Here is a 26,986-nt window from a genome sequence, read left to right as displayed (position 1 = left end):
TTGCCAGTCCTGGGCTTGGGCTCAGGGCCTGAGCACTGTCCTTGGACTTTCTCAAGGCTATAGCTCTACCACTTGAGCCTCAGCACCACTTCTGGCTTTTTTCTATGTATGTGGTACCGAGGAATCGAACCCGGGTCTTCATGCATGCTAGGCAAGCACTTTAACCACTAGGCCAAACTCCCGGCCCCTATTTTTATCTGTAAATTTAGTATGACTTATCTCTTTTTTTTTTCAGTCCTGGGGCTTGAACTCAAGTCCTGGGCACTTGTCCTTGAGCAGTTTTGCTCAAGGCTAGTTCTCCGCCACTTGAGACACAGTGCCACTTCTGGCTTTTTCTGTGTTATATGTTACTGAGGTATTGAACCCAGGATTTCAGGCATACTAGGCAAGCACTCCACTACTAGGCCACACTCCCGGCCCTGATTTATCATTTTTACTTGACTAGAGTATGTTTAATGCTCCTAGTTGGCTCCTAGATCCACAAGTATAGAATATCACTTCCATATCATTGGAGGTCATGTCAGTATGTATATTATTTTATATATATATGTATATGAAGAGTATTTGGGTATTGCATCTTAGTCATTCTCTCCTTAGATTATCCTCTTTTGGTTTTACTATATTAGTATCAAGTATTCCATGAAATTTGTCATATCCCAGTATGTTTTAGATCTAACTTCCACATAACAGGGAGAACATACGCCATTTGTTTCTCTGATCTTGGCTTACCTCACTTAACATGATTTGTTCTAGTTCCATCCATTTCCCTGTAAATGAGATTATTCTTTCTAATGGCTGTGTAAAATTCCATTGTATATGGGTACCACATTGTTTGGATTCACTTATGTATTGTGGGGCATCTGGGTTGTTTCCATGTCTTGGCTATTGTGAATAGTGTGGCAGTGAATGTGGATGTGCAGGTGTCCTTATCGTATCCTAGCTCATGATGCTCAGGGTAGATGTCAAGGAGTGGTGTGGCTGGGTTGTAGGGAAGGTCTATGTTTAGTTTTTTGAGGAATCTCTAGACTGCTTTCCAGAGTGGTTGTACTAGTTTACATTCCCACTAGCAGCCCAATAGGGTCTTTTCCCTCCTATCCTTGCCAACAATGTTGGCCAATCTAACTGGGGTAATCAACTGGGTTGTTGTAATTTGTATTTCCTTTATGGACAAGAATGATGGGAATTTCCTCATGTGTTTCCTTGCCATTCTTACTTCTATGAAGTCTTCTTAGCTCTCTTCCCCATTTAGTAATTGGTGTATTAAGTTTGGGAGGGGTTAGCTTCTTGAGCTCCCTGTACATATGGGATATTAGATTTTGGATATTAGTTTGTTGGTGAAGATCATTTCCCAGTTGGTTGGCTGTCTTTCTAGTTTAGGAACTGTATGTTTGGCTGTGCAGAAACATTTTATTGTAGTTCCACTTGTGAAGTTCTCCTATCTGTTGTGCCCTGGGACTTCACCCAGGAAGCTCCTGCCTCCACCTAAATGTCTCTGCTATTCTCTCTTGCAATAATTTCGGAGTTTTGTATTTGACATTGAGGTCTTTGATCCACTATGAATTGATGTTAGTGCATGGTGACAGGCAGGGATCCACTTTTCTGCATATGGCTGTCCAGTTTTCATAATACTAGTTGTTGAGGAGACTGTGTTTTTTCCACTGTATGTCTTTGTATAATATCAGATGACTGTATGTATTGTGCCAGTAGCAAGTTGTTTTTGTTATTATAGATCTGTAGTAGTAGAGCTTGAAATCTGAAATTGTCATACCACCTTCACTGCTTTTTTTTTTTTTTTTTTTTGCCTAGAATTGCTTTGACTATTCTAGGTCTTTCATTGTTTCATATGAATTTTTGGATTGTTTTCTCTAGCTTAGTAAAGAACATCCTTGAGATTTTGATTGGGATTGCATTGAATTTCTAGATCATTTTTGGCATTGTGGCCATTTTCATAAGATTGATTCTACCTATCCATGAACATGGAAGGTCTATTTCCTGGTGTCTTCTTTCGTTTCTTTCTTTCAAGATTTTGGAGTTCTGGCACATGGCTGCATAAAGGATGGAATAAAAGACAAAGCTGAAGTGGAAAGCCAAGGGGAAACGGAGACTTGAAGAAGTTGAAGAATCTAGCCTTGTGGGTATAGGGTAGAATTTGAATTTTGTTCTCAAGGAATAATTAACTGTATTAGTTTGGGTTGCATTTCAGTTTTCCAATTGTTTGTGACTCAAGTCTGGAGAAGTTTGTTTGTTCTAGCACTTCCTCCAAATCATTGAGGCTACCTGAATTATTGGTATTCTCTACTTCATAGACACCTTTTGTATCTGGAATTCTGGGAAGTCAGTAGTCTTGTACCTACTTCTCCTTTTGGGCTTCTGATTTTACTGATTCTTCTTTTGTGATTAGTCAGAGTAGTAGATAAGATAATGTATTCAAATAAGCAACTTTCAGATTGGTTGTTTTCTATATTTTGTCATCTCTGCTCTGATTTTGATTGCTTCTGTTAGGTTTAGGTTAACTCTTCCTTTTGTGAGTTCTTAGGAACTTAGATGAACTTATTAATTTGAGGTCTTTCTTGGGGGGTATGCACATCTATACATTTTTTCCATTGCTGTTTTTCCATATAATTTAACCTTGCTATGCTCTCCTTTTCCTTCCACTCAAAATGTGTTCTATTCTTTTTTACTTAAGTTAAAAAATATTAGCATACATTACTTGTACAAGGAGGTTGACATTGTGACAATGTATATTTCATACAATATATATGAATCAAACTACCCCTTCTATTCTCCTATCTTATTCTTCTTTTTAAAATAATTTAAATTATTACAAAGGTGTATGTACTATGCAGTTACAGTTATGTAAGTTGGGTAAAGAGTATATTTCTTTTTGGGCAATGTTACCTCTTCCCTCACTTTCTCCCAGTTTTTCCCTCCCACTGCTAACCACAACTTGTATAGCTCATTTTTTTATGTGCTGTGCAGTGAGTACCACTGCTGCATTTGTTTATCCCTTGTTCCTCCATTTCTGTGCCTCCTATTACCCTCCCAAATGGACTAAAGTATTTTCCAGTTGACCAAAGGGATTTTTTTTCTTTGAGCTACCAGCTCTTAAAGAGCTTAATTTCTACCACTTTGTGGGTTTTCCCATTTTTCTTCTATCATTAACATCTCCTTTGCTCACATTATTATCAGAAAAGACATTTTGGATGTCTATTTTGTAAAACCTATAAAGAAATGAATCAGAATCTAAGAGACGATTGGTCTATCCTGGTGATGTCTCACACATACCTGAAAAGAGCATGTATTCTGAAGTCTTCGGGTAGACTTCCCAGCATATGTTATATGTAATTGGCTTTTTCTGTATCTCAAGTTGTCCATCTTATTTTATCCTTTGTCTTTAATCTGTCTTATCCATTGTGGAAAGTGGCCATCCTTTAACTTAGAATAATCCTAAGATTGTGTTTTTTTTTTCTATAGATTTTTGACCTATTCTTAAGTGTGGTGATATTTAGGAATGGTTTTTTACATTATATTGGATCTGTTAATAGAGAATGTTGGATACAGTCCATTTAGTCTACAGTATGTAGAACCCACCCTGCTTTGTTACTACTTGTATGGAGTCTCTGTGTTTTTAGATCCCTATGTATGTTGGGAAGCTAGGAGTAAGGGTTGTGTTCTTGACCTAAAGTGAGTCTCCAGCCCCTGCTCACCATGTGCTCACTCTAGTGAGTCTCTTGTAGACAGCAAGTTGAGATGGGCTTTTTATTCATCCTGCTACACCCTGTTCTTTGATTACACTACGAAAATGGTTTTATTTTAAACAATTGCTCAGAAGGAAGGGCTTCTTTCATTTTATGTTTCTATACCTTGTAGCCTTGGGGTCCCTCACTTTCTGCATGATGGATGTTTGTAGAACTACATTTGAATCTCTGTGCATTGTGTTTTTTGTATGTTCTGTAGAGTTCCTGTGGGATTCCGCATTACAGGGAAATATGAATTCAGAGCAGCATAACTTCAAAAGACCACATAAAACCTACTGCTCACCCCCCTTGGTGCTGATGCCATAGTTGCTTACTATGCATAGTCATAATAACCCTTGCATGCTTAGACTTAGAAGCTGTGAATTCTTCTGTCTTAATCATGTGGGATATAAAAATAATATTAGCTTTAAAGCATGTGTATATTTACATGTCTGCATATGTATATTTATTTTCTGGTATGTTCTGTTATCATAGACGAACTCTACCTTAAGCTCTCACTTGACTTGGTTTGTTTCCTCAAAGCTGGCTATCTACCACCTACATAAGTCATGCTTTCCACATAGGTTTTTGCTGGTAAATTGGCAATTTAGGCTTTTAGAAAATTCTGTGTGGGCTAGCTTCCAATCACAATTCTCTGATCTCTGCCTCTCTGAGTGTATTCACTTTTATTGTACCAAGTCTGGCCATAAAGTCATGACTCTCAGCCTCTCCCCTGCTGAGATTATAGACATTTGCCACCATGTCCAAATAGTACTGGTTGCATGAATTCAGATCCCTGAACTCAGTGCAGTTCATAAATCATCAAGAGTACACGATTAAGGGAAAGGAAATACTAAAGGCTTGTGACAGTTGTCAGGACTAAATGAGCTATATACATAGCTATAGTTCTTTATTCTGCTTGGGATGATGACTTTTATTAAAGTCCACTAGCACAAGGTTTGGGATGTGTATTCTGAGGTATGACTCTGGCCTAGTGATGCCTTGGGTCCATATATTATTTCATGAGTTCCTACTAATTTAGAGCACCTTGCTGTCTTGAGTGGTCTTTCCTGAAAGCCCTAGGCAAAGATACTAGGACATGAGCTTGGTGACATAGCCTCGCATTGTTGAAAGGCATGAATTCCCTGACATGCAGAAAAGCAGAAGAGAGAATTACAAAGAAAGGATAAAAATTGCCACAAGTAGTTGGGTTCCAGAAATGAGAGGAGGCAACAAACAACACTGAGCACTTAAGATCAGACCTGAAAGTTTGCCATATAAAAACAAATGTGAGAAAAAATGTCAACATCAAACTTTTAAGAACAGTCCCTAAAACAACCATCCCATTCAAAGATGGGCCAAAGACTTAAAGAGAGTCTTCTCTGAAGAAGAAATAAGAATGGCCTATAGACACATGAAGAAATGCTTAACATCTCTGGCCATAAAAGAAATGCAAATCAAAACAACTCTAAGATTCCACCTCACTCCAGTTAGAATGGCCAGGATCAAGAAAACTAATAACAGCAGATGCTGGAGGGGATGTGGTCAGGAGGGATCACTACTACACTGTTGGTGGGAGTGCAAACTCATTCAACCACTATGGAAAGCAGTATGTCAGTTCCTCAAAAGACTAAACATATAGCTCCCCTAAGACCCAGCAATTCCACTACTTGGCATTTACCCAATCGTCCAGAAACAAGGACATACTAAATCCACTAGCACAAAGATGTTCATTGCAGCACTACTTACCAGAGCAAAGATATGGAACCAACCCCGATGTCCCTCAGTTGATGAGTGGATCAACAAGATGTGGTATTTGTACACAATGAAATTCTATGCTGCTGTCAGAAAAAATGACATCGCCCCATTTGTTAGGAAATGGAAAGACTTAGAAAAAAATCCTATTAAGTGAAGTAAGCCAGACTCAAAGGAACATAGGCTCAATGGTTTCCCTCATTTGTCATAATCAGTAGAAACCTTGGGCTCTCCTAGCAGAGATTGGCAATAGAGCAAAACCTAGATACATAAGGCAATATAGTATGAAGCTAAATGAAAGGACCTCCAGGATATAGAAACAAAAGCCATATAATGAGTGATTGTTGTCATTAATGTACTATGTTATCTCATCTCTTTTGCTGTCCCTTGGTTATCTCATATTGTTACAGTATCTCACATCTCACTTTGTTATTTGATATATTTGTATTTGGTTATTTGAAATGGAATAGGGAAGGGGAGAAAACAAGATGAGGGGTGGGGGTGGGGGGAGGGAAATTGGGACAAAGACATGAGAAAGGGTATCAATGTATGTGAATTAATATACCTCCTATCTGGTGAATATAATGTAACCCTTCTATTAATTACAATAAAAATATATGAAAAAAACTCTTAAGAACAGTCCCTAATCAAATGGAAGCTGGTTACAAAGGGGAATTGGTTTTACAGCTAAAACTAGAGATGAGAAAAAATTCAGGTGCATACTACCCTTCACTATTATTGTACACCTTTAAATTACTTGAGCAGAGGTCTTTCTGAATCGGACAGTGGTAACATACACTTGTAATCCTAGCTACTCAGAAGGCTAAGATCTGAGCATCAAAGTTCGAAGACACTCTGGGCACGAAAGTCTGTGAGACTCTTATCTGCAATAAACCACCGGAAAGACGAAAGTGACACTGTAGCTCAAGTGGTAGAGTACTAGCATTAGGACGAAGAGCCCAGAGTTCAAGCCACATGACCAACCAAAACAAAAAGTCTTTCTGCCTTCATTTATCCTACAGACTTTGTATAATGACAATTTACTAAAAAATCTGAAAGAAGGGTATAGTTCTTACAAACCATTTATCCAGATCTAAATTTCTGTTTAATTTGAGAGTATCATGTATATGTATGCCTAGTTAGCTAGCAATTCCATTCTCAGGCTTGCAGTATTATATGAATGACCCACTGGCTCCCTCCATACTATGAGTGTTAAGAGATGGAAGAGTCCAGTTCTACTAATATTTTTCTGACTAGAAAGCATTAAGGCTCTTGATTCACCCAATACATTTTAATTTCTAAAGTATTACTGTACACAACCTAAAGCTTCTATAGCTTCTTATGTTTATTTAGAAGTTCATAAAAAATACCTGTATAGACTGAAAACAAGACCAGAGTAGTTACTTAAAGCCATGATTTGTGCTTTTTTTTTTTCTCTGACCTCACAAAGACCCTAATGATGAAACTTACAGCATCTGATACTTAAAGCCCTTTGGTGTGAATCTGATTTTTGTCCATTTTGTGCAGATTGCTGCTGGACTTTTCTGCATCAAGAGCATACAACTGATTATTCCATTACAACTGATTATTTGATACCCGTTGGTGGATCAACCATGTAAGCTTGCTTATTTCCTTGAAGGTTTAGAATTCCAGTTGGGATGTGAGGGGTGATTGATAATTCATTGTGTATTGTTTGATTGACTGATGAATGGAGGGGTCTTCATATGTGCCTCACATTAGTATCAGAGTCATGATTCTCATGGATAGCCTCCCAAGTCCTCTGCTGACAGGCCTCCACTGTCATGGCCAGCTCATCTGAGGTTCTAGAATTGTCATGTAGTCACCTTTAGCAGTGGTCTTTGTGCTGAAAGTCACCTTGGAATTGTGTCTAATGTCTTAGTTCATCCTAAAGGACTCTCTTTATGCAGGGGAGGTTTACAAATAACTGTCTCTTGTTCATAGTCTGTCATAGTTTTCACGTTTTGCATTTCTTCAAATCCCTACTCAAAGTTAACTAGACACTACACTCCCATCCAACCCCACCCCCACACAGGGAACTATGGGCTTTGGGACTAGATTTTCCCATGATACTCTTGTGCATATGGATGGATTATAAGGCTTTAGAAAATAGCTTGAGACTGAGTTCTGTCTGCCTCGTTTCTTCCCTCTACATGACAACAGACCAGATGCCAGCACACTGAATCTGCTGGTTCCTTGATCTGGACTTGGCAACATCGAACATTGGCAGTGGTTAAATTTTCAGGTAACTCAAAGACATTTGGTTCTCAACACATGAAGGGACCCATTTCCAAGGGTCCCTTGGAAATGACTTCTTTTTGTACTTCTGTTAGAGAGACCCACACTCTTGCTGTCTATGTGATTCTCCTTTACCACTCTGAATTTATCAACCCATTGCCTTCTGGGCCTACAGTTACTGATGGGAGATGTACTAAGGATCCTATGGAGCAATTATGATGAAATCTCTCTTCTTCACAGCCCCATAAACAACATACTACATCATAGGTGTCTTAGGGGACAAAGCATGTTATTACAACATCACAAATTCAGTGAAATGTTAGGGTCAAATGCCCCAGTGAAGCAGAAATGAAAAAAAGACATTGACTATCTTGATATACTGCTTTCCCTTTGGTCTGGTTTTTGTTTTGTTTTGGTGTTGCTACTAAGGCTTTAACTATGTGGTCCCACCACGTTTTCTCTCATGAATGATAATCTACCTCTGAGATCAGGTTTCCATTTGTAGCTGATGGCTGGTTAATAGGAGTTAAGTCTCTATTTCATGGATTTCTTTTACCTGGACTGGGTCAGAACTTGGCTCTCCTAGTTTCATTGGCCTGAAGATTGTAGGTGTGAGACATCAAAACCCATTGTTATTATGAATCTTCATTTTTTGTTTTATAAAGTTTTTCTAACCTCTTACCCTTGCAGTAATCTATGCATTTTGTTTCCTAAATGTGTCAAGAATTCTATGTACTTGAAGGATGTGGCTCAAGTGGTAGAGCTCTAGCCTTGAGCTGAAGAGCTCACGGACAGCACCCAGGCCCAGAGTTCAAGCTCCACAAGTAACCATTTTAAAAAAAAGATCCCAAAAGAAAACCATGATGTTCCTATTAGTTTTTAAAAACCCATAGGGATTAGGATTGGGGCTTAGTGGTAGAGTGTTTCCCTAGCATGTGTGAGGCCCTGATTTGATTCCTCTGCACCACATATAAACAAACAGGTCATTAAATCATAAAAAAGTTGAACATACAATAAAAGTCCATAGACTCCATCTTTTATTACAGGTTTTCTGAGCCCTAATCCTTTCAGTACTCTACACATTTTGTTTTCTCAATGTGTAAAGAATATTGTCAACCCAGTGAAATTTAAAGCAGCTGATACTTACTATTATTTATTAGAATGCTGATTAAAAAAATATCCATGGGTGTGGAAATTCAGAGCTTATTGTGGTAATTTAAAACCAAATTGGTGCATTTGTTTCTTTGACCTGACATTACATTCTCAGAACAGAGTACTGAAAGCACTGACTATACTTGGTTTTTTTTCTTATACAGGTAACAATTCTTATTTGTACTATTCTACATCGACACAGTGAAAACATCCCTTGTGTTTTGAAATCTACAAGTTCTAGGTAAGAGTAGTCTCTTTTTGCTATGATGGTTTTGATCTTTGGGTTTGGGTTTTAGAGTTGTGGAAGTGATAGTAGTTCAGTAATGTATTGAGTGTTTGATGTAAAGAGGGTGTCTTCATTTTTAGCTTGCATGGGTCTGAAACTCATCATCCTCCAGTCTTAGTCTCCAGGTGCAGTGATGACAGGCCTCCAGTAGATGATGGAGCTTAGACTCGGTTTTATAACTGTCACATACTTACCTTTAGCACAGGTCTTCCCTAATCATTATTCCAGTGTTCAAGAATTAGGCACTCAGCTGGCGCTCGTGACTCACACCTGTAATCCTTGCTACATAGGAGGCTGAGATTTGAGGATCTTGGTTCACAACTAGCTTGGGCACCAAACACTGAGACTTTTATCTCCAATTAACTATCAGAAAACCAGAAGTGGCACTGGCTTAAAGTTGTAGAGATCTAGCCTTGAGCTAAAGTGCTCAGGAACAGTGCCTAGACGCAGAGTTCAAGCCCCACAACTGAATAATAATATTAAAAAAATTAGGCACTGGATTTCTGATAAATTCTTTGCTTTTGTTTTGTTTTTGTTTTTGTTGTTGTTTTTTGCAGGTCGTGGAGTTTGAACTCTGGGCCTGGGCACTGTCCCCGAGCTCTTCATATCAAGGCTATCGCTCTACTCTATCCCTTGAGCCACAGTGCCACTTCGTTTCCTGGTGATTAATTAGAGATAAACGTCTCCCAGATTTTCATGCCCAGTCTGGCTTTGAACCATGATCCTCAGATATCAGCCTCCTTCAGTATCTAGGATTACAGGCGTGAATCACTGGGGCCCAGCACCAATTCTGTGACTCTTTTGAAACTGAAGGAGTGACACCTTGGGCCTTTTAAATATTTTATCAATATAATAGTTATACAATAGAGCATTTCTTTGTTATTTTTAATAAGGTTACATTTATTCCAGACATCCTCAATCTCTTTTCATTCACCTGACCCATGCCCAATATCTAAAAAGATTTTTAGCAGATTTTATTATACGGTTTTCATAGTTAGAACTAATACATTTGAACCAGGTTGAACCTCCATCATTTTTAGCCCAATCAGACTGTGCTAATATCCACATCCCAATAGTCTATTTCTCTTTTGTGGTGCCTTTATTCTGCTGTTGACCAACAGCTTTTTTTGTGATTATTTATGCTGTGTTTATACTTCCACTGTTCTTTAAATTAGTCATCCTCTTTATTCCTTCTTTATTGCCTCTTTCTGCTCAGTAGGCTTTTATTTGTATATGTATGTGTGTGTGTGTGTGTGTGTGTATATGTACATATATATAGAAGCCTATAAATGTATATTTATGTAGATCAGTATTTCACATGTGAATGAGTATATAAGATCTTTTGTTTTTAATGCAATGGTTGTAATTCACTAGACATTGTTTAAAATGATCCATATAAACTAGTGGATTGGGATAGGAAATAACTGGGAGAGAATGAAGGATGACATTGTCTAAAAAGAAACATAATCTTTACCTGCCTTTTATAACTGTATCCCCTCTGTACATCAGTTTTCTGTTAAAAATTAAAAATTAAAAAAATAAGTAAAGCATTTAAAAAAGAATTACAGTCTTTGCCTTGCTTACACACCTCTAATCACTTTGTACATCATTTTTTTAATAACAGTAAAACAATTTAAAATATTCCTAAACTGGATGTTATAAAGATGAGTTGCTTATGTCGCTAAAATTGCAAGTATGAGAATATCCAGGTGCATGCTGTCCTTTACCTTTTACTTGTATAGTTTACTTTAGAAGAGATCTTTGTGTTATAACTTATATATGACTCCTCCTCTAGTGATCTCCACTTAAACAAAAAAAATTTCCTGAATGACAAATTTGGATCTTTTTAACTACTGGACCATGTGTCTAGATCTAAATTTCTACTGCCTAATTTGAGATACAAGTTTCATGTGTAATTCTGCCTAGTTAGCTAGCAATTCCATTCTCAGTCTTGTGTATCCAGGATCATATGAATGAGCCACTGGCCTCAGACAATAGTGTTAAAAGCCAAGGAATCCAGCTATTGTTTTGAGAGTAGGAGCATTAAAGATCTTGATGTACTCATTACATTTTAATTTCTAAAGTATTACTGTATACAACCTAGTGAAACATAAAGCTTCTGTAGTTTCTATGTGTAATGAGAAGTTGATAAAAAAAAATCTGTGTGGATAGAAAGCAAGACCAGAGTAGTTACTTAAAGCCATGATTTGTGCTTTTTTTTTTCTCTGACCTCACAAAGACCCTAGTGATGAAACTTACAGCATCTGATACTTAAAGCCCTTTGGTGTGAATCTGATTTTGTCCATTTTGTGCAGATTGCTGCTGGACTTTTCTGCATCAAGAGCATACAACTGATTATTCCATTACAACTGATTATTTGATACCCGTTGGTGGATCAACCATGTAAGCTTGCTTATTTCCTTGAAGGTTTAGAATTCCAGTTTGGGATGTGAGGGGCGATTGGTAATTCGTTGTGTATTGTTTGATTGACTGATGAATGGAGGGGTCTTCATATGTGCCTCACATTAGTATCAGAGTCATGATTCTCATGGATAGCCTCCCAAGTCCTCTGCTGACAGGCCTCCACTGTCATGGCCAGCTCATCTGAGGTTCTAGAATTGTCATGTAGTCACCTTTAGCAGTGGTCTTTGTGCTGAAAGTCACCTTGGAATTGTGTCTAATGTCTTAGTTCATCCTAAAGGACTCTCTTTATGCAGGGGAGGTTTACAAATAACTGTCTCTTGTTCATAGTCTGTCATAGTTTTCACGTTTTGCATTTCTTCAAATCCCTACTCAAAGTTAACTAGACACTACACCCCCACCCAACCCCACCCCCACACAGGGAACTATGGGCTTTGGGACTAGATTTTCCCATGATACTCTTGTGCATATGGATGGATTATAAGGCTTTAGAAAATAGCTTGAGACTGAGTTCTGTCTGCCTTGTTTCTTCCCTCTATATGACAACAGACCAGATGCCAGCACACTGAATCTGCTGGTTCCTTGATCTGGACTTGGCAACATCGAACATTGGCAGTGGTTAAATTTTCAGGTAACTCAAAGACATTTGGTTCTCAACACATGAAGGGACCCATTTCCAAGGGTCCCTTGGAAATGACTTCTTTTTGTACTTCTATTAGAGAGACCCACACTCTTGCTGTCTATGTGATTCTCCTTTACCACTCTGAATTTATCAACCCATTGCCTTCTGGGCCTACAGTTACTGATGGGAGATGTACTAAGGATCCTATGGAACAATTATGATGAAATCTCTCTTCTTCACAGCCCCATAAACAACATACTACATCATAGGTGTCTTAGGGGACAAAGCATGTTATTACAACATCACAAATTCAGTGATCTACCTCTGAGATCAGGTCTCCATTTGTAGCTGATGACTGGTTGATAGGAGTTAAGTCTCTATTTCATGGATTTCTTTTACCTGGACTGGGTCAGAACTTGGCTCTCCTAGTCTCATTGGCCTGAAGATTGTAGGTGTGAGACATCAAAACCCATTGTTATTATGAATCTCCATTTTTTTTCTTTTTTTCCCCTTTTTGCCAGTTCTGGGCCTTGAGCTCAGGGCCTGAGCATTGCCCTTCGGCTTTAAGGCTAGAATTTTATCACTTGAGCCACAGCACCACTTCTGGCTTTTTTCTATGTATGTGGTACTGAGGAATCGAATCTGGACCTTCATGCCTGCTAGGCAAGTACTCTACCACTGTGCCAAACTCCCAGTCCCCCGAATCTTCATATTTTTGTTTTATAAACTTATTAGAGTACCCTTGAAGGGTACTCTATACATTTTGTTTCCTAAATGTGTCAAGAATGCTATCTACTTGAACGATGTGGCTCAAGTGGTAGAGCTCCAGCCTTGAGCTGAAGAGCTCAGGGATAGCACCCAGGCCCAGAGTTCAAACCCCACAACCAACCAAAAACAAAACAAAACAAAACAAAACCATGATCTTACTATTAGTTTTTAAAAATCCATAGGGATTGGGATTGGGGCTTAGTGGTAGAGTGCTTGCCTAGCATGGGTGAGGCCCTGATTCGATTCCTCTGCACCACATATAACAAACAGGTCATTAAATCATAAAAAATAAAATATTAAAATATAATAAAAGCCCATAGACTCCATCTTATATTACAGGTTTTCTGAGCCCTAACCCTTTCTGTACTTTACTCATTTTGTTTTCTCAATGTGTAAAGAATATTGTCAACCCAGTGAAATTTAAAGCAGCTGATACTTACTATTGTTATTTATTAGAATGCTGATTAAAAAAATATCCATGAGTGTGGAAATTCAGAGTGAGCTTACTGTGGTAATTTACAACCAAATTGGTGCATTTGTTTCTTTGACCTGACATTACATTCTCAGAACAGAGTACTGAAAGCACTGACTATACTTGGTTTCTTTTCTTATACAGGTAACAATTTTTTTTTTGCCAGTCCTGGGCTTGAACTCAGGGCCTGAGCATTGTCCTTGGATTTTCTCAAGGCTAGAGCTCTACCACTTGAGCCTCAGCACCACTTCTGGCTTTTTTTTTTCTATGTATGTGGTACCGAGGAATCGAACCCGGGTCTTCGTGCATGCTAGGCAAGCATTTTAACCACTAGGCCAAACTCCCGGCCCCACAGGTAACAATTCTTTGTACTATTCTACATCGACACAGTGAAAACATCCCTTGTGTTTTGAAATCTACAAGTTCTAGGTGAGAGTAGTCTCTTTTTGCTATGATGGTTTTAGGATCTTTGGGTTTGGGTTTTAGAGTTGTGGAAGTGATAGTAGTTCAGTAATGTATTGAGTGTTTGATGTAAAGAGGGTGTCTTCATTTTTAGCTTGCATGGGTCTGAAACTCATCATCCTCCAGTCTTAGTCTCCAGGTGCAGTGATGCCAGCCCTGTAGTAGATAGTACAACTTACACTTGTTTTTTCAACACCTTTAGCACACCTTAATCATTATTCTGATGTTCAAGAATTAGGCATTGAATTTGTCCTAGATTTTGGGCATCTTTCGAAACCAAAGGAGTAAAACCTTGGCGGAAGATACATATGTAATATATATATATATGTATATATATATTTATTTATTTATTTATTTATTTTTTCCCTCTGAGCTTCACTCAAGGCAAGCACTTTACCACTTGAGCCACAGCATCACTTCTGCCTTTTTCTGTTTATGTGTTACTGAGGAATATAACCCAGGTCCACATGTATCCTAGGCTATCACTCTACTACTAAGGCATATTCCCAGAACCATTGAAAGAAATTTTTTTCCCCAGGCCTGGTGCCTGAACTCAGAGCTTGAGCACTTTCCTTGGGCTTTCCCAGCACCACTTCCAGCTTTTTTTATGTATATGGTACCAAGGAATCAAATCTCTGGCTTCATGAATGCTATACAAGCACTCTACCACTAGGTCACACTCCTAGTCCTTAATATTTTTAAGAATATGTTTTTAGCTGGGTGTGGTGGCTCATTCCTGCAATCCTAGCTACTCAGGAGGCTGGGATCTGAGGAACATGGTTCAAAGCCAGCCCAGGTACTAAAGTCCAAGAGACTCTTATCTTCAAATAACCTGTAGAAAATGGAAAGTCAGGCTGAGATTCAAGGGATGGGGTGATATCCTTGATCCTCAGAGACAGTGCCCAGGCTCAGAGTTCAAACCCCAGGACATATATATATATATTTGTATACAATAGTATACAATAGTGTTTCATTATTTTTATATGGTTATAGTTATTTCACACATCCTCAGTGTCTTGTCACACACATGACTCCATGCCCAACATCCAAAAACATTGTCATACTTGCAATTAGTACATTTCAACCATTTCAACCTCCATCTTTTTTAATCCCAGCCCATTATGATAATATCCTCATCCCAATAGTCTGTTTCATTTTTCTTCATGTCTTCAAACATATTTATATACATTCACACTTACAAATATCCCCTTTTGGTTGTGGACCATTAACTCTAGGCATGGGCATTATCCTTGAGCTCTTCAGCTCAAGGCTACCTCTCTTCCCCCTGAGCCACAGCACCACTTCTGGTTTTCTCATGTTTAATTGGCATTGAGTCTCATGGTCTTGCACCAGGAGTTTGGTCTAGGGGTAAGAGTGTTTGCTTAGCACGCATGAGGAGCCAAGTCTGATTTCTTGGTACCATATACATAGAAAAAAGCCAGAAGTGGTGCTGTGATTCAAGTGGTAGAGTTCTAAGCTTGAGGGAAAAAAATAAGCCCAAGGACAGTGCTCAGGCCCTGAGTTCAAGCCCCTTGACTGGCAAAAAGAAAAATAAGAAGCCTCACAAACTTTAGTGCCTGGGCCAGCTTTGATCCACGATCCCCAAATCTTAACCCCCTGAGTAGCTAGGATTACAGACATGAGCCACTGTGCCTAGCTTTATAAATACTGTTAGTCAACATTTCACATGCAAGTAAACACATAAGATCTTTTATTTTCAGTGTAGTAGTTGTATTCACTAGATACTATATTCAAATTGTTCTATATAAATAGTGAGTAAGATAGATGGGAAAAACAGGTATAGTGAGGGAAGAGTGACATTGTCTAAAAGGAAAGGCAGTTTTTATCTCTCTTATGTAACTGTATCTTCTTTGTACATCATGCTCTGATAATAATTAAAAATTTTAAAAATAAAACCTTTAGAAATAAGAAAAAAAAAAAGGGCCGGGAGTTTGGCCTAGTGGTAGGGCGCTTGCCTAGTATGCATGAAGACCCAGGTTTGATTCCTAGGTACCACATACACAGGAAAAAGCTGGAATTGATGCTGAGCCAAAAAAAGAAAAAAAGAAAAAAGAAGAGGAGCCGGGAGTTTGGCCTAGTGGTAGAGTGCTTACCTAGCATGCACAAAGTCCTGGGTTCGATTCCTGAGAACCTCATACATAGAAAAGAGAAAATACTCTTTACCTGTGTTACATAACTCTAAGCCTTCTCTGTATCCCTTTGTAATATCGATACATTTATTTTCTTTTTGGCAAGTCCTGGGGGATTGAACTCAGGGCCCGGGCATTGTCTTTGAGCTTTATTAAGGTTAGAGCTCTACCACTTGTGGCACAGCACCACTTCTGGCTTTTTCTGTGTGTGAAGTATTCACTAGAAATGGCTTTGAAAATGAACCCATAACTTGTATGTGAGGATAGGAGGTAAATACTGGGAGTATTGAGGGAAACAGTGACATTGTCTAAAAAATTGTACTCTTTTCCTGACTTAACCTCTGCGTACATCTTCATAACAATAAGAAAAATGTAAAGGGTATTTTGTTTTTAAACTGTTTTGCCCTATTTGATGCAGTATCCTCCAATTGCTTTCATGTTTCTCTTAATAACATGGTTTCATTTGCATTCATGGCTGTGTAGTAGTCCACAGCACCTACCTACATTCCACTGCATCCACTTTTCATTGAACTGCTTATCTCATTAACCATTGCCTACTGTGAATGCTGTAGCTCAAGCTTCTAGAATGTTTTGAAAAACCTATATACCAGTTTTTCCCAGGGGGTGCATTTAGTACTAACATTTTTATATTTTATATTTTCACCTGAATCCTTGCCAGCATCAGCTGCTTGTTTTAATGATAGTCATTCTCAATGGTGTTAGAGGAAATTCCTTTGTAGTTTTGAAGTACATAGGAAAATGTGTTCATTATGCACTTGCACTTAGTCATATGAAGAGTACCCACTCTCTCTCCATGTGTTTGTGTATGGTGTGTATATGAGAAGAGGGGGGGAGTGAGTTGAGAGAGAATGTATGTTTGTATTTTACTGGATTTGAAAGGGCATTGCACAGTCCTAGGAAAGCACTCTCAATACTTCAGCCACATTTTGGCCCTTTTGTTCTAGTCAGTTTTTAGATAAGAGCTTGTGCTTATTTGCCTGCTTGTCTTCCACTGTGATCCTCCTAACCTCTCTCCTACATAGCCAAGATTTCAGATGTGCACCACAATAGCCAGCTTTTCATGAAGTCTTGATGGAGATTTGTCCAGCATGAGCCCAAACTATGATCCTACTGAGCTCTGTTTCCTGAGTAGCTTGACTTACCAGGCCTCAGTTGCTTATTACTTGGATTACTTTTATTTATGGTATTCATTTTAAAGTCTAGACATCCATACTTCTGTGAGATGTTTCCTCATTCTTTTTCCTGCTGGGCCAAAACTTTTAGAATATGATTCAGTTAGAACTATCAGTTCTCCATCTCATTTCCTGAGCTCTGGGAGTCATAAACCTAACCAATGTGCTTACCAGTTCCTGGAGCCCTATTCAGAAAGTCATTGCCTATACTTAAGTCTGGAAATGTTTGCTCCATATTTTCCCCTCATTGTTTTCATTGTCAAGCTTCAGATCTTTGGTCCATTTTTTTTTTTTTTTTGCCAGTCCTGGGGCCTAATCTCAGGGCCTGTGCAGTCTTGGGCTTTCTCAAGGTTAGAGCTCAACAACTTGAGCCAAAGCACTACTTTCAGCTTTTTCTATGTATGTGGTACTGTGGAATGGAACTTTGGTCTTCATGCATGCAAGGCAAGCAGTCTACCACCAGGTCAAACTCCTGGTCCCTTTCGTCCTTTTTGAGTTGATTTTTGTACAGGGTAAGAGATAGGGATGTGGTTTGTCTTCATTGTAGATATCAAGTTTTCCCAGCATCGTATGTATTTCCCAATGGATTTTTTTTTGTATCTCTGTAAACAAGCAACATGGTTATAGGTGTGAGGGCTTGTTTCTGTTTTCTTCCCTTGACTCTCTTGGTTTGGGTGTCTGTTTCTGTGTGGCTCTAGGGTATAGATTCAAGTCAGTTTTTTTTGTTTTTTTTTTTGCCAGTCTTGGGCTGGGGCTCAGGGTCTGAGCACTGTCCTTGGACTTTCTCAAGGCTACCACTTGAGCCTCAGCGCTACTTCCAGCTTTTTTTTTTTTTTTCTGTGTATGTGGTATCAAGGAATCGAACCCAGGTATTCGTGCATGCTGGGCAAGCACTCTACCACTAGGCCAAACTCCCGGCCCCTCAAGTCAGTTTTGTGATACTGCTATCTTTTGCTCAAGAGTGCTTAAGGATTCAGAATTTTTTATATTTCCCTATCAGTTTTAGGATTAAAGGTTGTTTCTGTGAAGAATGACATTGATGTCTTGATGGATATTGCATTGTCTGTTTACCACTTCATCCTTGTGGCCCTGTAATAGTGTTTGATCCCTGAACATATGTGGTATTTCCATTTTCTAGTGTGTTTTACAGATTATTCTTCTTCCTTACTTTATAGTTTTTGATATTTTCTTTCACCATCTAAGTGCATGTTTTCCTTAGAGTTTCTAATTGTATATTTTCCTTAGGCTATTTATTGCAAATGGCATGGTTATTGCAGCTTTTTTTTTCTGCCAGTCCTGGGACTGGGCACTGTCCTTGGGCTTTCTCAAGGCTAGAGCTTTACCACTTGAGCCACAGCACCATTTCCAGCTTTTTCTGTGCATATGGTACCAAAGAATCAAATTCAAGGCTTTATGCATGCTAGGCAAGCACTCTATCACTAATCCAGCTCCTGGCCCAAAATCTATGTAGAAAGTATCTTTTTTATTGTTTGTTTGTTTATTTATTTATTTATTTATTTTTTGCCAGTCCTGGGCTTGAGCTCAGGGCCTGAGCACTGTCCTTGGACTTTCTCAAGGCTAGAGCTCTACCACTTGAGCCTCAGCACTACTTCTGGCTTTTTTCTATGTATGTGGTACCAAGGAATTGAACCTGGGTCTTCATGCATGCTAGGCAAGCACTTTAACCACTAGGCCAAACTCCCAGCCCCTGTTTATTTATTGGTTGAGGGCCTTGAAGTCTATGGAGAAAGTATCTATGGAGAAAGTATCTTTTTATTGTTTGTTTATTTATTGATCATGGCTTATTGAACTTTGGCTTGGGTGCTGTCCCTAAGCCTCTTTGTGCTCAAGACTAGCCTTCTATCATTTTGAGCCACAGCACCACTTCCTGTTGTGGCTTCTTTTTCAGTAAGTCTTTGTGTTTAGAAAGGGAAGGACTTGTGTGTTACTTTTATATATTGTTTCTTTGCTCAAAAATTCTGAGATCTGAGAGTTTTCTGACAGCATTTTTCTTTTTAAGTATAGGATTTTTTAAGCATGAAATGGTCTCTCCCTTATCTTCCTTTCTCTGAAGATTCTTTTATTGAGGTTTTGTTTTGTTTTTTTTTTTCTTGTTTAGGAAATAGGACCATAGTTTTCCTTTAGTGTTACCATGTTCTTTTCTGATTTTGATTTCATGGAGATCCTGGCTTCAGAGAATTGTTTGGAAATATCCTACCCTTTTATTTTATGTGGCAGCATGCCAGGGCATTGGTGTTAGTCCTTCTCCAAAGGTCTGGTTGAATTCAGCATTAATACCATCTAGTCTGGGGCCTTGTTACTGGGAGATTTTTCATGATTTACTTGCTGTGCTCATTATTAACCTGTTTACAATTTTTGTGTCCTTGTGGTTCAATTTTGGTAAGTCCTATGCATCTCAAAATTCACTTTTGTATTTTCTAATTTGGTATAGTATAAAGAAATCTTCCCTGATGTTTGGCATTAGTGGCTCGTGCCTATAATCCTAGCTACTCAGGATGCAGAGAGCTGAGGATTGTAGTTCGAAGCCAGCTTGGGCAGAAAAGGCCCCATGAGACTCTTTTATCTCCAGTTCCCTACTCAAAAACTGGAAGTGATGCTGTGGCTCAAATGGTAGCCTTGAGCACAAAGAGGCTTAGGGTTAACCCCCAGGCACTGAGTTCAGCCCCACAACTGACCAAAAATCAAAATGTAACAATTCTTCCTAAATGATTCTGTCGATTTTAGTGCTATCACCCTTTCATCTCTTTATCTAACATCTTTTTTTCTTGTGGTTACCAATTTTGTTTGTCCCTTCCTTTTTCCTTTGTAGTGTTCTCTGTCATTTCAGCTGTGATCTTATTATCTTTCCTTAGCCTTTTGTGTTTTCTTTATTCATATTTTTTTTTCTTTTGCCAGTCCTGGTCCACGAACTCAGGGCCTGAGCACTGTCTTTGAGCTTTCTTAGGGCTAGAGCTTTACCACTTGAGCCATAGCACCACTTCACTTTTTTTCCTATGTATGTGGTACCAAGGAATCCAACCCAGGTCTTGGTGCATGCTAGGCAAACACTCTTACCACTAGGCCAAACTCCTGTCCCTGTTCATATTTTTCTAAGACCTTGAAGTAGACGATGCAGGTGTTCATTTGAGGTCCTTGTTTGGATGTAGGTAATGTTAGTGATAAACAACTTTCAACTTTTCTTTATATCCAACATTGTTAGTTCGTGTTGATGATGAACCCTGCTGAAGGTGAGTTGATGACAAGTCCAGCTCTGGAACAAGCCTCATCTGTTAAAGAGCTCAGCAAACATTATGATCTCCTCAGAACATTAGGTCAAGGGACTTTTGCAGAAGTCAAGTTGGCCAAGCATAAAATAAGTAGAAAGACAGTGGCAATCAAGATTATAAATAAAGTAGATGACTCCAATCACCCATGTTCAGAAGGCCTAATACTAAGAAGCTTGAATCATCCACGTATCGTCAAATTATACCATATCCTTGAGAGCCCTAAGACAACTTGTTTGGTTCTTGAGTATGCTACCCAAGGTGACCTTCTTGAATATGTTATAGAATACAAACGCCTGAAAGAAGATGAGGCCTGCAGGATATTCCACCAGCTTGTAGATGCTATAGAGTTTTGTCATAAAAATTATGTTGTACATCGGGATCTGAAACCAGAAAATATATTAATTGATAATGACTATAACATTAAACTGAGTGACTTTGGCCTCAGTGCCTTTTTTTCAGATGAGAAACAACTTGAATTGTACTGTGGAACATTGCCCTTTATGGCCCCAGAAATCATAAAGTGCCAACCTTACCATGGGCCAGAAGTAGATATCTGGAGTCTTGGTGTAATTCTTTTTTACATGGTCACCGGCTCAGTGCCCTTTCCATCAGAGGATTTTATAGAACTGGAAAGGCAGTTTCTACAGCTAAGGAAAGTCATACCAGCTTACCTCTCACCAGAATTGCATGCTCTTATATGTGATATATTAAATGTCAATCCTCTAGAAAGACCCCCAGTAGCATACATCAAGAGACACCCGTGGCTAAAGAACTTACCACCATGTTGCATGGAAACTAAGTGCAAGGCTTCTTCTGATCGTGTTACAAAAGCCATGTGCGCCTTGGGATTCAGCCTACGGGACATCAAGGAGTCTCTCCAGAATGATCAATACAACAGCACAATGGCAACATACCTCTTATTAGAAGAAATGGCACCTGAAGATGCTGTCAGTGATGCACAGTCCAAGGTACAAGACCAAGGAAATAACCCTTGCAAGCCCCCCACCATCATTTTGTCAGTAACAGAGAGGGACATTAAGCCTTCCAGGCACCATGTCACCTCTCCCTTGCAACCTTACAAGACTGAGGATGAGGCCAACTCATCTGAGGAGAGCAGCAAGGCCTCGCCAGCACCTCCATGTCCTCTTCGGTACAGGCGGCTGATTAGCTCATCTGCTTGGAACCCATCAGGCCTGCCTGGTGCTGACGTTGTACCAGTCTACACAAGTGGAAGCAGGAGGCACTACGGGCAGCACATAATCTCGTTCCCTTGGAACCCATCAGCAGAGCCTGGCGCTAATCTTGAGCCAGTCTGCATGAGTGGAAGCAGGACCCACCTCAGACAACCAGCGAGTTCATCCTCTGGGAACTCATTGGCCAAGCCTGATGCCGACCCTGTGCCAGTCTGTATGAGTGAAAGTGAGAAGCAAATAGACATCAGGGACTTGTTCCTGGCCCCAAGTTCTCAGGGCAACCTGGTGGAGTGGAGTGCAGGAGCTACCTGCTTAAAAGGAACAAGTGCCAACTCTCAGGGGCTGGGATCATCCGTCCATGTAGAACAAACACTCACTGTTGGGAAAGCCACCACTGCCAACAGTGAAACAAAGCACAGCTCATCCCTATACTCTCGAGTAGTGCTAGTCAATCTAACTCGCTGGTGCTACCCAGTTTCAACAAAGAGTACCCACAACCTAAGAATCAACAAATCCATCCAAGTTTCTATGACAAAAAGCACCCTCCATTCAGCATTCCACTCTCGAGTCACCCCCATGGATGTTGATCATAGCATCCAAACTTACTCAGCAGCCCATTCATCACTGAGGAAAGATGACCTCAGTGATGAGCCCCAAGTTGCACCAACCATCAAGTGCAACACAGAGGACATCAACCCCATTGACAAATTGAAGAATACCCCCTTGACAAAATCACGTTCCACATTTACCACCACAGATGCTGGATACCGCATCAAATACTATTCATCCTTCCAGTCCTCACTACCCGAAAATGATCTCAGTAGTCAGCCCCAAGTTGCACCAGTCACCAACCACGACTCAGGGGACATTGTTCCTATTGAAGATTCCATGAAGAATGACACACCCCCAGCAGAAGGCAGCAGAGAAGTTACCATTGAGAAGAGTGACACACAGCATGACTCATCTATCATAGACAAAGACAAACAGACCACAGATTTTAAAAGAAGTCATCGAACTATCCCCAGGAGGATTTTATCCTGCCTCCGCAAGCTTTGCTGTTGCTGTTGTCTGGGAACCAAAGTCAGATGCCCTAAACTTGGAAAGAAAGTTGCTCCCCAGAGTTGTCAACACCCAGACTGAAATCATCAGGTAGGTGTGGTAGGCCAGTTATACTTGTGTATTTTATTTCATCTAAAGTGTCATTAATGCCACCTTCCAGTGTCCAATCAACTATTATATGTTTTGCAATGCAATGTTTAGATTTATCTGAGGATAAATTATCCCTAGGGTGCCTAAATCATTCTATTTATCTGCCACCCCAGAGAGACAGATCTTGTTATATCTCAATTATGTACCATCTAAAAGTGCTGAATGAGATGCTGAGGTGGGGAAGAAAAGGAAAGTTGAGAGTCCCAGGAAACAGAATTCCAGATGAGAAGAATCAGCTTACGAGACCTCTCTCACATAGGAGGATGATTTCAGCCAAGAGTAATATCCTAGTTACTCATTTCAACCTCACCAAGTAGTTCCTTCCACATGTTTGCCTGCATTTTAGTGACCATGGAAAGGACAGCAGCTCCCAGGGTGATACCATGGGCAACATGAACAAACACCAGGAGGAAGAAACGAGGCATATAAAGTATTCATCACTGAGGACTCAGCACACCTGAACCAGGGGCCAGTCTACTTCAGCAGGTAGGTATATACAGTGCTGCAGACTTTCCATGTGGGATTCTAGACCTGACAGCATTTGGAGGTAGAGGTGAGCTGAGCTGAAAGGCTTGCTGCAGAGAAGCAGTGCTTTTGCCCCACCTTAAGGAGATGTCAGAGGCTGTCCATCATGGAGCACTTGCCCCAACCCTTGTCTATCCTGACATGTTTGTGTGGAGGGGAATTAGTCTTCCCCAGGGTATGTTTAGGCATGTGATGCCATTCCTGTCAGCATGGAGATGAGGACCAGGCAGTTTGCCCAGTTTGAGTGGCAGCCCCCGTATGCCAGGGTTGCAGTGTTGGGAAGAGTTGAGAAAGGTAAAAGGGGCTGGTGTTTCCAATTAAGGCCCACCTCTTCTTCCCACGCTGTGGCTGTCTTTCCTCCTCACTCTCCATTAAGGCAGACTTCCCACCCAATCACACTGGGTGCTAAACTCCAGGGTCAGCACCAAGAGCCACAGCTTCTTATAGTTCCTGCAGGACAGATACTAAGGAAAATGCCCACCTTCAGTTGCTCTTTTAACTTAGCATGGCTGTGAGGGTGACATGTCAGACCCATTTCCAGGGAAAAACTGGCTCCAATGGATGAGGGCTTTGCCCAAAGTCATAAAAGAGGCTTGGAACCTAGGCCAGTCTTCTGTGGTGTTGTCCCCAAAGAGCAGATTCTCTCTCAAGAAGATAGGCTCTCAAGAAGATAGGCTGAGATAGTATCAGAAGCTTTTTGCCCCAGATAGCCATAGACCATAATCCTTCTGATCTCAGATTACAAGTCAACCAGTTCACCTGGTCACATACTGTTAATAAGCAGAGCAGGTGAAAGTGGAATGCGCCAAGATTGTCAGTCACTATGCAGGTTGTATCATATCCCCTCATTCTCATACATGCATGAACTCATGCTGTTTTTTATTTCCAACCTTTTTAGCCAAATGGGTGGAACAAGTCGCCTCTGTCCCCCAAGAGACACTGTCTCACTAGGAGCTCACTTAGGACAAAGGTTTCTGGCTGGGTGAAGAACTCTTGGCCAGTCAAATGACTTGGCAGAACACTTATTTCCTTCAAGTCCCCAAGATGCAGTGTCTGTAAGTGCCCTTTTTGAAGGCTTTTCACTAGCTACCAAGCAGCTCTTTCATATGGAATCTCTGAATATCTCGAAATATAATGTATGCATTTTTTCTTTTGGTGGCTGTACCCAGCAAGCCTTTTAGAGCAAACCTTATCAGAGCATGGCCATGCTTAGGGACTCTCCTTCAGACAACATCCTTGAGTGGTGTCTGGAAAGCACTCCTCTGGCCACTGCACTTGTAGTCATAGTCCTCCGAGCCAATTTTCCTACATCTTGTCCCTTTACAGGCAAGCCAGTCCCCTCCTGTCGCTGCCCGCCGCAACTACACGTCACTTCGAAGGCGTACTGGGAATAATCACAGACTCAAATTGCTGCAAGCAGAGGTCGTTTATTCCTCTCTCCTTTCTTCTCTGCCTCTCTCCTCTCTCCCCTCCCTTCTTTGTCTTTTCTCCCTTCTCCTTCTTCCCCGCAAACCCCACACTATTTGTATCCTTAAGCAGCCAATCACAGTAAAGGTCATCTGCAAAGCAGCAAACAAACCTGGAAGAAATCTAGCGATCTACTCTATTCACAAGCACGGAAGAAACAAATCAACAAATGCAAAGAAACTTCCTGGCCAGCAGGTACTGACTCATTAGCGAGCTGCCAGGTGCCATCTCATAATCTTATTCCTCAGGAGGCTGAAAGCAATGGTCTCCAACACCCTCCTTCCTTTTTCCCAGGGTAAATCATCTCCTCTGGGCAAGCCAATCCTACTCTGACCTCAGGGAATCAGTCCCCTGGAGCAATTCAACATGAACCTCTTCAGAGCAAGTCCTTTCCACTTGCCTCCCTCTAGGAAAGTCAACCCCAGCAAATCTAAGGGATCAGTTGAGTCAGACCACACTTGAGTGCCAGGCATCGTGGCCCTGTCCTCCAAGCATTCAAGCCCAACAGCTCCACTGATACTGTCACCACTACTCCCCAGAAGAGTATAAAGGTGCTGCCTTAACATGTCAACTGTTCTCTCTTAGCCAATAATGCCTGAACCTATCCATTTTAGCCAGTGAGGCCCGAACTGTTCTCTTCAAGCCCATGTGGATTCATCCTGTGCCAAATCAGCTATCCTTCAATGCCAGACCAATACTAATGGCACATTGAATCGCCTATGACCCCAGAATGGATCTCCTCCAATGACAGATCAGCTGTCCTTGGACCACTGAATAGCAATCCTGTGACACTAGACAGGTCTCCTGCTATGCCAGAGCAGCTTTCCTGCCACCCAGAATGGATCAACAACATTAGCATTCAACGGGTTGTCCTCCAAAGCAAAATCAGCAGCTCTCCTGTGACCTCGGCCCAACCAGCTAACCATGGAGCAGGTCTCCTTCAGTGCCCTGCCGTCTCCTGCCACCCCATACTGGGACTATGTGACCACATCCTGGGTCTTCAGCTATACCAGTGTGTGAGGCTCCTACAATGTCCAGCGTAGTTCCACCCATGTAACAGCTCTCCTGCAATTTCCTACAGTCTCCTACGACCACATCCTGGGTTTCCTGTGACTCCAGAACCCTGGAGCACCCAACCAGCTGTATTCCAACTGTGGAACAGCTCTCCTTCAACCATTTCCTTTTTTTTTTTTTCTAGTGCTGTTTAGTTTCTTTTCTGTCAGGCATTTTTTTTGTTTTTACTTCTTTCTTATGTTCTTTGTATTGTATTTTATTAGTTTCTATTTTTTAGACTGAAGAAGTTCAAAGTTATTTGATGCAAATGCTCATTATTATTTGGTCTTTTTCAGGTTTTTGGGTTTTTTTACTTTTAATGTTTTTTATCTTTGGTGTCTCTTAGTTACTATTTCATTCACTTTGGTTACTATTTCATTAATTTCTGTTCTATTTTCCATTGCTTTTGTTTTATTTAGATTGAATCAGTTATTTGGTGCAAATGTCAATCATGGTTTGTTTTTTTTTACTTTTAAATAGTCAAGCCTGTTTCTTTTATCCTTTTAGTTTCTATTAATTTGCACCATTTTCTATTGCTTTAATTTTTGGTCATTTTCTATTGCTTTAATTTTTGGTCATTATCGTTTGACATATCTTCATTTTTTTCAAATAATCAAGTCTGTCTTTTATCCTTTGTATTCTTTTAGTTTGTTTCCTAATTTACATTCGTTTTTATTGTTCGTTTTTATTTTTAGTCTAAGATTGCTATTGTTTGGTCTGCTATTGTTTGGTCATTATTGCTGTCTTTAGATTTTTTTTGACATTCTAGTTCATTTTTTTCTTTTATTTTTATGAGCCAAGATGCCTCCGCTGTGCCACTCTGCTATCCTGTTTTTTACTTTTTCTTATTTTCTTTTCCAAGTATTCATTGGAATAGTTAATTTGTGCAAGTATATTGAATGCATACAAAACAAAATGTCTTTAATAAAAATGCTTAATAAACATTTAACGAACTGTTGCCTAACAATTCATTTCTCT

At 40.0% G+C, this 26,986-nt stretch overlaps 1 protein-coding gene and 1 long non-coding RNA gene across 5 annotated transcripts; both read left to right on the top strand.

Moving 5' to 3' along the window:
- Positions 1-7,023: 7,023 nt before the first annotated feature.
- On the top strand, positions 7,024-23,444 carry LOC150064764 (uncharacterized). Of its 4 annotated transcripts, XM_090329436.1 has the most exons (8): positions 7,024-7,107; positions 7,674-7,755; positions 9,065-9,141; positions 9,744-9,847; positions 11,502-11,589; positions 12,157-12,238; positions 20,495-22,903; positions 23,310-23,444. In XM_090329436.1, the coding sequence occupies exon 7, from the start codon at positions 20,504-20,506 to the stop codon at positions 22,892-22,894; it is 2,391 nt and encodes a 796-aa protein (XP_090185562.1). In that variant the 5' UTR covers positions 7,024-7,107; positions 7,674-7,755; positions 9,065-9,141; positions 9,744-9,847; positions 11,502-11,589; positions 12,157-12,238; positions 20,495-20,503; the 3' UTR covers positions 22,895-22,903; positions 23,310-23,444. The 4 variants fall into 4 exon arrangements, with proteins under 4 accessions (XP_090185562.1, XP_090185563.1, XP_090185564.1 ...); XM_090329437.1 differs by lacking the exon at positions 7,674-7,755; XM_090329438.1 differs by lacking the exon at positions 9,744-9,847.
- A 1,345-nt stretch (positions 23,445-24,789) lies between these two features.
- On the top strand, positions 24,790-26,952 carry LOC150064763 (uncharacterized). The gene is made up of 2 exons (XR_016534715.1): positions 24,790-25,150; positions 25,250-26,952. It is a non-coding gene; the product is annotated as an uncharacterized LOC150064763 (long non-coding RNA).
- The last annotated feature ends 34 nt before the right edge of the window (positions 26,953-26,986 follow it).

Source organism: Megascapheus bottae, chromosome 3 (assembly GCF_031878675.1).
Source record: "Megascapheus bottae isolate mThoBot1 chromosome 3, mThoBot2.hap1, whole genome shotgun sequence".
NCBI lineage: Eukaryota > Metazoa > Chordata > Mammalia > Rodentia > Geomyidae > Megascapheus > Megascapheus bottae.
This window is presented reverse-complemented; position numbering and strand designations above follow the sequence as displayed.